We start from the raw sequence: 10,530 nt of genomic DNA, 5'->3' as shown, positions 1-10,530 counted from the left end.
AACTTCTACTGTGATAGTAGAAGTTAACAGATGTTCTAATAATCTAAACTTCTACTGCGATAGACAGCACACTATTCCCGATCGGGCCGCACGTTTTGATGTATTTTTCACGCTGCTGTTGGCAACGCTGTGTGAGGAGAAGCGTGCCAAACTTTCGGATAAAGATTAGTATGATTGAGCCCGATGGTCTTCAAGACCAACGTCAAACATAAACCTGCCTTTTATATGCTGTGCCGTGGGATGTGACAATAAAAAGTGAGACCTGAATATTTGATTCAAAAGATTAACATTGCCTAAAGAAGGAAACAGAAGTCAGAAAGGTTTTGCAGCAATTAAAGAGGGCCGAGTGGAGGATAGCTAAACCATCACATGCAGGACACCTCCCAAACAAACCGGTCAGAGTGAAGCCTCGCTCATTTGAAATGGTTTCTAATCAAGTAATTAGAGCCATAGTTTACTCATTTAAACAGGAGCGGTGCAAACAAACACAATTCAAACACCAAGCAACTAACGCTAGTTAAACAAAGTCTCCACAACACAAACTCAGTGTGCTAGAGTTCTAATGGCTACTCCAATGTCTGGATGTAGTTTGAGTTGATTCCAGCTGTCTGTATTCATTTGCATGGAGGAGTAATTGTCTGCCTTCCTCCAGCATCCAACAGCCTAAACTCAACCTTCCAGGTGCAGACAGGCCGTGTCTCCATCTTGAGGATGAACCGGACTGAACCCATCCTGAAGGCATTGGCCCGAGGCCTGTGCTGTCAAAAAGACAGCAGTGGTGCTATGGTCATGTCATGAAATGTCCGTTAGCCCCACCACTTTTATTCCCGTTTGCTGTGGGTCCAAGCAAAGTATATTCTTCATTTTACTAAAGAGATCAAATGTTTGTGACATTGTGTGTGTGTGAATGTTCGCAGCCATCACAAATTCCTGTTATGTTCCTATATTAGACCTGAAGTTCAGCTTTCTCTTTTATATTTGAATAGATTTTACTTGAGCGTGGTATGTTTTGCAGGTTCTATTTCATCCTTACTGACCGCCAGAGGCAGTGCTTAACACTGAATGTATTCCGTCGCGCGCATGCGCAGGTCGAATATTTATATCAACAAAGTCACGTGTGACCTCGGATGACCACCGTCATCTATAAGTTCCGGTGTCATCCTGAGCTCAGTCCTTTTTTTCTTCTTGCGTCGCAGGTTAGCTACCATGGTAGCTTAAACAAGGATGTGTCTACGATCAAGACATATTAGAGCTCGTCGCTGTAGCCTTGTGACTACCGGTCGGAGTTGCGGTTCTCTCGCCCTCCAAAGGCTGCGACGAGCTGTCCCTCTTCGGAGGGAACGGTGTGTTCGCCGTGCGGACATCAAGCCCCGGACTGGTGGACGCTCCTATCATCGGTCGTCACCAGTCTGATAAGGGCAGCTAAGTCGTGATGACAGCAATCGGTAAGATCGATTAACATTGTTTTCTATAACAGTTGTTTGTTCCACGGTTGGCAGAGCGCTTCCGCTCTAGTAATCGAGTGGCGCGCTAACGAGAGCGTAGAATTACGCTGTCGGCCCGCCCTTCACAGTGTTACGGCTATCACAGTTAGCAGAGTGTTCCTGCTCAGGCAAACGTTGTGAGACACTAGTCCGCATTGGCGTTGTGTACATGGAGATTTAATCTTTACATCTGACGTAATTCGCAGTTAGCAGTGTCTTCACTCAGGCTAACTTGGATGCTAGCTGGGACTGCGTCCATCAACTTTGTAAACCTTACGGCTGTCACAGTTAACAGAGCGTCCTCGCTCAGGTTAACTCAGTGGAAAACTAGCTAAACAAAGCTGATACTGGGGCTGTAGCCATCAACTTTGTATCCTTACAGCTGTCACAGTTAACAGAGCGTCCTCGCTCAGGTTAACTCAGTGGGAAACTAGCTAAACAAAAGCTGATACTGGGACTGCGTCCATCAACTTTGTATCCTTACGGCTGTCACAGTTAACAGAGCTGTCACAGTTAACAGAGCGTCCTCGCTCAGGTTAACTCAGTGGGAAACTAGCTAAACAAAGCTGATACTGGGACTGCGTCCATCAACTTTGTATCCTTACGGCTGTCACAGTTAACAGAGCGTCCTCGCTCAGGTGAACTCAGTGGAAACTAGCTAAACAAAGCTGATACTGGGGCTGTAGCCATCAACTTTGTATCCTTACAGCTGTCACAGTTAACAGAGCGTCCTCGCTCAGGTTAACTCAGTGGGAAACTAGCTAAACAAAAGCTGATACTGGGACTGCGTCCATCAACTTTGTATCCTTACGGCTGTCACAGTTAACAGAGCTGTCACAGTTAACAGAGCGTCCTCGCTCAGGTTAACTCAGTGGGAAACTAGCTAAACAGAGCTGATACTGGGGCTGTAGCCATCAACTTTGTATCCTTACAGCTGTCACAGTTAACAGAGCATCCCCGCTCAGGTTACCTCAGTGGAAAACTAGCTAAACAAAGCTGATACTGGGGCTGTAGCCATCAACTTTGTATCCTTACAGCTGTCACAGTTAACAGAGCGTCCTCGCTCAGGTTAACTCAGTGGGAAACTAGCTAAACAAAAGCTGATGCTGGGACTGCGTCCATCAACTTTGTATTGGCCATCAACTTTGTAGCATTACAACGATCACAGTTAGCGGAATGTGCTCGCTCAGGCTAACTCGGTGAATGCTAGTTAGACTAAATCAACGTCGAGGTTGTGCCCATTGATGGTTTTTACGCATTACGGCTGTCGAGTTCGCTCCGGCTAACTAGACTAAGCTAATACTCGGTGGGTCCATTGATTGTTGTAAACATTATGGACATATCGGTAGCGGATATCAGTTAGCAGAGTGCCCTCGCTCAGGCTAACTGGTAGCACACCAAGAGTTACAGCACCTGTCCAAGTGGAGAGTGTCCTCGCACTGTAAGGACTGTGGTTTTTTTTGTCCGTTTTCACAGTAGCAGAGTGCTCTCGCTCAAGCTAACTGGTGGGGCACCAATATCTGCAGCAACTATCCGAGTGAAGAGTGTCCTCGCTCCCCTCTCACTATGAGGACTGTTTTCCTGACCTGTTCCACAGTGGCAGAGTGCTCTCGCTCAAGCTAACTGGTGGGACACCAATATCTGCAGCAGCTGTCTTAGTGAAGAGTGTCCTCGCTCCCCTCTCACTGTAAGGACTGTGTTCTTTTTGTCAGTTTTTCACAGTAGCAGAGTGCTCTCGCTCAAGCTAACTGGTGGGACACCAATATCTGCAGCAACTAGCTTAGTGAAGAGTGTCCTCGCTCCCCTCTCACTATAAGGACTTGCCTGGCCTGTTTCCACAGTGGCAGAGTGCTCTCGCTCAAGCTAACTGGTGGGACACCAATATCTGCAGCAATTAGTTTAGTGAAGAGTGTCCTCGCCCCTCTCACTATAAGGACTTTGCCTGACCTGTTTCCACAGTGGCAGAGTGCTCTCGCTCAAGCTAACTGGTGGGACACCAATATCTGCAGCAACTAGCTTAGTGAAGAGTGTCCTCGCTCCCCTCTCACTATAAGGACTTGCCTGGCCTGTTTCCACAGTGGCAGAGTGCTCTCGCTCAAGCTAACTGGTGGGACACCAATATCTGCAGCAATTAGTTTAGTGAAGAGTGTCCTCGCCCCTCTCACTATAAGGACTTTGCCTGACCTGTTTCCACAGTGGCAGAGTGCTCTCGCTCAAGCTAACTGGTGGGACACCAATATCGGCAGCAACTATCTTAGTGAAGAGTGGCCTCGCTCCCCTCTCACTGTACGGACTGTGTTCTGTTTTGTCCGTTTTTTACGGTAACAGAGTGCTCTCGCTCAAGCTAACTGGGGGGACACTAATATCTGCAGCAACTATCTTAGTGAAGAGAGTGGGCTTAGAGAGTGCCCTCGCCCCTCTCACTATAAGGACTTTGCCTGACCTGTTTCCACAGTTGCAGAGTGCTCTCGCTCAGGCTAACTGGTGGGTCACCAATATCCGCAGCGGCTGGCTAAGGGAGGAGTGTCCGAAGGATCACTCGCCACTGACTGCCCCCTGCCTGTTCTCTTAACATTCAGCAGAGCGCTCCCGCTCGGACTGATTTGGAATTCCGCATAAACTAGTGGGACAAGGGTTCCACCAGAATCGCGGCCATGTTAAACTCTCCCGGCTGTAGGACCTGTATAGCTCCTCTTCAGCCGGAGGACGGCCCTGACCTCTTGCCCTGGCAGGGAGAACCCAGGCAGGACCTGCGGCATCACGCCTTGAGCAGTAAGGTCTGCTAGGCTGGCCGAAGTGGAACACCTGATGCGGGAGGGCTACCTCCCCCTGTCAGGGCAGCTGAATCCAGACCAACCTACCCTGGTCATTTGTATGGCGCTTGCACGCCGGGCATACACAGCAGCTGGAACATCCACCTGTGAGTGCCTTCTTCAGGCACCTTCCCGCCCTCACCACCTTTTCTTCCTCCCTCCGAGGAATATCTGAGGGAGTTGCGTGCATGGTGGAGACACCAGGGCTCTCTCCCGCCTTACATCAGACCATGCAGGAGGTGGCAAATCTGGCCTTGCACATATGCCAGCCAGTTAGGCGACTATGGCGTCCATCAGTTTCCCCTGAGGAGACTCTGAGGCCCGATGCCAGGTGCCCTCGACCCAATGTCGGGTCAAAGATGACCTGCTATCCAGGGCTTAGGACACAGCAGCGCTGTGCACCGTATCGACAACTCCCTCTCCCACCTCATGCTTTCCCTCGCAGATTCTCTGCAGCGGGCTACTTCGACGCTTCTGCTCAGTGATGCTTCATTGCAGGCGTTTGCGCTCATATCGAGGGAACGTGGATGTATGATGTCCACCCTGGGTCAGACTCGCCGCCAGGTTTGGCTGGCGCAGTCACCCCTATCTGAGACATGTAGGAGGACCCTCCATACTGTCCCAGTGGAGCCTGGTGAGCTGTTCGAGTCAGCTGCTGTACAGGCGCTTCAGCGGACTGTTAGAGCTAGCCAGACCTGGCAGCAGTTCTCTGGTCTTTGCAGGGACATGCCTGCACCCCCAGACCTAGGGGTCCCATTTTTGGCCCACAAGGCCGTTTCTCAGCCTCCAGCTTACCCTAGTAGCGCAACAGGCCTCGGCGTCCTGCTGAGAGGCCGGACCGCTACCTATACAACCCTACTTACGTCCCCGTCCCCCCCGGCAGGGGTGCCAGGAGATGTCTCCAGGCCGGCTGTCAGGGTTCTTTCTCCCATCAGCGGATTTCCAAGGGAGAGTGCTTCACGTCTATCGACGCCTGTTCCCATGGTGCGTCACCACAACTTTCAGTCCTGGGTGCTTCCATTCGGACTCTCCCATCTCCCCATGGGTGTCCACAGTGTGTTACTGCTGTCCTTTCCCCCTGCAATCGCAGGGCGTGAACATACTGCCGTACTTAGACGACTGGCTGACCTAGGTGCCGTCCCGGCTTCAGGCGCCACAGGACACTGCTCGCCTTCTCTCACGTGGCCCGGTAGGCCTCAAGGTGAACATGGAGAGGAGCTACCTGAGCCCTTCTCAGAGCATAACCTTCATTAGGGTGGCCCTATGAGGGCCTGTCTGTCGCCCCAGTGCGGATGGCTGAACAGCCTTCACTTGGATGCCAAGTGGCACAGATACAGGGCAATAATATTATCGAAACAGTGTCTATTCATCTATTCACTATCCCCATGGAGGGAGTGCATATCTGGCGAACAGTGTCCCAGGAACCGAGCCCCAGGGGCTCGGTTCCATTCCACCAGGAGATTGTCACAACAGGTACCTGCCTCTCAAGGCGGGTGCAGGGTGACAGAACGGGACAGCCTGGGGGCAGTTGTCTGCTGAAAGACCGCAGGTCCAGGTTCTAGAGCTAGCGCTCGAGCACTTCCTTCCATGTTGAAGGGAAAGCATGTGCTTGTCCGGTGGACAGCACCTCTGCTGTGATTTCCCATGAACTATCGATGGGGCACCAGATCTGCAGAAGTTGCTACGGGGATCACCGTGGCCTTCTGACTTGGGAGGCCCCTCGCCTGACCAGCCTGTGGGCAATGTACCCACCAGGGGAATGGAACAAGGTTGTGGTTTTCCTGTTCTGTTACAAGCCTCCACCAGGAGAGTGGCGGCTGCATCCAGACGTGTCGACCCACTGCCCCCACTGGGTCTCCCTGACGGAGAGGACCAGCCCTCTGGGTCAAGATGCCCTGGCTCACACGTGGCCAGAGGATCTTCTTTATGCCTTTCCACCAGTCCCTCTGCTTTTGCTATAAGCTTGTCAGAGTTCTTCCCCGACAGGAGGGATCTCCTGTCGCAACTAGAGGGTCGGATTTGGCATTCCAATCCCTGCCGCCTTCAATTAGGGGTCACGGGGGGGCCCGACCGGATGCTGAGTGGCTGCATAGAACCAGTCTGACGGACTATTCTGAATGCCAGTGCGCGGTCTACCTGCCTGCAGTACAAGAAACAGGTGGAAGCTGTTCTCCGACTAGTGTGCGGCTCGGAACAAGGTCCCAGTACAGCGCCCCGTGCCTGCTGTACTGAGTTTCTACAGTCTCTCCTGGATAAGGGCCGGTCTCCCCTGCATGGGACCTACCCTTGGTACTGGACAGCTTATGCTTGTCCTTTTGAACCCCTGGCACAGGCGGAGCCTAGATGGCTATCAGCAAGACGGTTTTCTCCTTGCTGTCAATTCAGCTCAATGTGGGGGCGAGCTGCATGCCCTATCAGTGGAAGAATCATGTCTGAGGTGGAACTCAGATGGCTTGGGTGTCACTTTCTGGCCTAAGGCAGTGTTTCTCCCAAGGGGGTGGATACGTTCACATATAAACCGGCCTATCCAGCTGGCAAAGTTGACCCCCCCCTCCCCCATCGGGAGAGGAGAGGTCAAGGCTGCTGTGCCCAGTGTGGGCCCTCAGAGCTTATATGGAAGCCACCGCCTGCATAGTCAGTTATGGTGAGCCTAAGAAGGGCTGTGCTCCTTTTTTAAGAAAAAAAGGAAAAACAGCACCTGTCCCACTGGATAGTGGAGGCCATTGCCGATACATACAAGGCGAGCGGCTGCGCTCGGCCATCCGGGGTGAAGGGTCACTACCAAGAGTGTCTCCACACCGAGGGCAAGCCTGAGTGGTGTGCCTGTGGGGGATACATGTGCGGTGGCCTCATGGGCATCACCGAGCACATTCACCAAACACTACAGAGTTAACGTTGCCGACCCTCACCCACTGGGGAGGGTTCTTGGCCAATTTTCTCTGCCGGAGCTATAAGGGGTAGTTACTGTGCTTCCTCGTGACTCTTTTGGTATAAGTCATCCAGTGTTAAGCACTGCCTCTGGCGGTCAGTAAGGATGAAATAGAACGAAAGTTACGAACGTAACTACGGTTCTATGAATCCTGGATGACCGCCAGAGTTCTTGGTCACTCGGAATCCCGTGAACTCGCGAGAAGATTCCATAGGACTGAGCTCAGGATGACACCGGAACTTATAGATGACGGTGGTCATCCGAGGTCACACGTGACTTTGTTGATATAAATATTCGACCTGCGCATGCGCGCGACGGAATACATTCAGTGTTAAGCACTGCCTCTGGCGGTCATCCAGGATTCATAGAACCGTAGTTACGTTCGTAACTTTCGATTTACCAGCTTCAGATTGCAACACATTCACGAAGCTTCACTCCAGCTACAGGGCCCGCCTCTGCATACAGATGCTCCCTGCATGTCAGCTTCCATACCAGGCTGATGGAACAAATGTCGCACCTTGCCCTTTCTGTTAATGCACCACCCCCCAGCACACCTCTCGCCCATGTAATGAGCCCTGGAAGAAAACAAATCGCACTACAAGAGAGAGCAAGTTGATGACTGATGATTGTAAATCCATTCAGAGGAGATAAACACTGTCCCAGTCAACTGCCTGCCCACAATCTAAGAACGCGCCCAGCTTTGTCAAACGTAGTCATGCACAACCGAATATTAAACATGGACGTCTTGCTGACAGCAGCCTGACTGCGCAGTTATCGAGTTGCCTTATTATACTGGATAAATCCTCTGTGTCGAGCTCCATGCCTGCATTTTATGTGTGCAGCTCTAGTGCTCCGCCGTTACAAGCGTGATGAAGTCTAACAAAAGCCTGCAGAACAAATGTGCGTAAGTGCTGCAATTTTTCTCTTTTTTTTTACCTCCAAAACCCTCAGACATAAAAATTTGATTTAAAATGCACAATCATTAAATTACAGAAAGGTTTTCATTCACACATTTGTATTCATGTAATTCAGGGCTGCATGTTCAGTGCATCTAATTGGATCTAAAGATAACAGATAGTAAGAGTGGAGACCTCCTAAAGAGCAGCCCATGTTGCCACACTGGTGCAAAAATGTTCACAAATGATTGCAAACAGAAGTTCGAGGAGGAAATATCTGCGGACCATGTATGCTTTGAATAAACTGCATTGTGCACTATGAGGCAACATTCCAAGGCGGCATAATACAAATGTGGAAATAGTTTATTTGCATCCATCCTCCTGCCACAATTCATCCATCCTCCTGCCAGCAAATACAATGACATTGTTCTCGTCATCAACCCCCCCCGACAACCACATTCCTGCCAAAACACTGCGCACTGAGACTGGATAGAAGCCATCCGAGTTCAGCCCAGTGTGGGAAAAAAGAAGGCAATACAGAGATAACTTTTAACAGTGAGCTTCAACAGAAACATTAATGACGCCATGTCACCGACATAACGGAATAAACGGAAGAAAGAAAGCTCTGCTTTGGTCTGATGTTGAAGTTTTATTAGGTCCAGTCGAGGTCAACTTAAAGTCTGCTATGTTGAGAATATGGAGAAATGACAATGAGCGATATGCAACTTGAATTCTTAACATGTCATGTACAGCTAAAGTTAGATTATGTACCACACCTAACCTCCAGTCCTTATAGGAAAAAAAACAGATAAAAACACAAAAAGAAAAATCAGGCATCTTGGAAGTAGGAGTCCAGTTCCTCCGTCATCTCAGCCAAACCCTGCGAGGTGTTTGCTGCCGACTCTCCGGTGGCACCGGATCCTTTGGCGGAAGGATTTTCCTGCGACTTATGAGGAGTGTCCGTCTCTCGCTTGACGTCCTTGCCTCCTCCCAAAGCTTTCTGACTCTCTATAAAGTACTGGTTGGGGTGATTGAGCGAGAAATTGGCTTCCTCAATCTGCTCAAGGAAGTAAAGAAAACACAGGGGAGGAAGGAGAATAGACGTCACAAGAGGCAGGTTGGTGGCATATTGATTGGTTGATTGATTGGTTGAATCAATGTTATCTCATCTGCTATGAGATGGTCGTGTAACATCTGCTTCATTGGAGACGATGTGGAATTTATTAACAATGATGAGGACAGCAGGCTTTCATGGCCAAATTAGCGTTCTAATTGAGTGAAAAGATGAAAAGCCCTTTCAGGATGTAGAATGTCAAAATCACTCATGAGGAGTAAAAACCTATGAATCCATCAACACGCTCAAGCTCTCTCAAATGCTCTTCCTGGGACATTTTACACCATTTGTAAAACAACTGGCCAATTGTGATGGATGTTTTAAAAACCATGAACTGAGAGTCAATGTTTTAAATTAATTGTTGAACAATTAGAGTGAAGAAAATCATTTTCTAAAAATAGTTGTGATGTGTTTTAATGGCAATTATGGAGGAGTTTTACTACTTCCTAGAAAAATATTATAATGTATCTGCATTGGGCCTAAAGGGTTGTTGATCAATACACATATAAACTTGTACTTAAATATCATACATACATACATCCATCCATCATAGTGTATTAGACAGTTTGTAGTTTTTGAAGTTGATCTTGTAAAATGTTCAGCAGAGTCGCAGTAGTTTACACAATGGCGTTCCAGGTGAATGGGTGTGTTTGAATGTGAATTTATAGGAAACGACCCAACATCTGAAACATGTCTTGCATTTAAAGTCACAAGTAAGAATGCTTTGAGTTTCAGACCGTGGTTCCTTCTTTCAATCGCTGCTTCTCTAAAAATGAGGCGCTTGAGTGTGACTGAAAGGGATGATGACTCAAGCATCCAAACTAAAACAGATTAAATTAAACAAGTGTCCATGGGGGCCTAAAAAGATCTGAACGCTATAATAAACCTGTGAAAATTAAGTGGCTATGACAGCCAGCTGATGATGGAGGTGATGACAGTTCTGGGTCTCTCCTGAGGACCAAACCCCCGTCTCTGACAAAAGGTAGCCCCAGTTACACCCGGCTTCTAATTAAATCTGCACTTACGTTGTGCGTCAGCTCAAAGTACTTCTGGCACGCCAGCTGAAAGTGCATCCCTTTAACCAGCTCCAGGATCTGAGACAAAAAAAAGGTAGACGGTAGAAAGAATGAAGAAACTGGCTTATATGGGACTATGTTCTTTCCCTAAACTGTTAAACCGTAGATACCGACACAGTACATTTACACACGATGATGTCACGAGATCTTTGCAAACGCAGAGAAAACAGATCACAGGCTTATTTGGGCTACTTTAAATATTAATGCCCTGATTCATA

General features: G+C 49.1%; 1 protein-coding gene across 1 annotated transcript; it reads right to left on the bottom strand.

Annotated features, from left to right (window-relative positions):
* Positions 1–8,557: 8,557 nt before the first annotated feature.
* Positions 8,558–10,321, bottom strand: LOC306785282 (DNA primase large subunit-like). The gene is made up of 2 exons (XM_079279598.1): positions 10,262–10,321; positions 8,558–9,179 (listed from the first exon to the last, which is right to left on the bottom strand). The coding sequence occupies exons 1-2, from the start codon at positions 10,307–10,309 to the stop codon at positions 8,952–8,954; spliced, it is 276 nt and encodes a 91-aa protein (XP_079135724.1). The 5' UTR covers positions 10,310–10,321; the 3' UTR covers positions 8,558–8,951.
* Between the last annotated feature and the right edge of the window lie 209 nt (positions 10,322–10,530).

This window comes from Melanostigma gelatinosum (genome assembly GCF_949748355.1).
Source record: "Melanostigma gelatinosum genome assembly, chromosome: 12".
Classification (NCBI taxonomy): domain Eukaryota; kingdom Metazoa; phylum Chordata; class Actinopteri; order Perciformes; family Zoarcidae; genus Melanostigma; species Melanostigma gelatinosum.
The sequence above is the reverse complement of the archived record's forward strand: the minus strand, read 5'-3'. Positions and strand labels throughout refer to the sequence as shown.

What these genes read in the sequence shown, in the direction of transcription:
- LOC306785282 (XM_079279598.1), bottom strand. Translation starts at nt 10,309, where the DNA reads ATGCACTTTCAGCTGGCGTGCCAGAAGTACTTTGAGCTGACGCACAAC. An exon ending in ACTTTGAGCTGACGCACAAC is followed by an intron (nt 9,180 to 10,261) that starts GTAAGTGCAGAT and finishes TTCCTTGAGCAG; the next exon opens with ATTGAGGAAGCCAATTTCTC.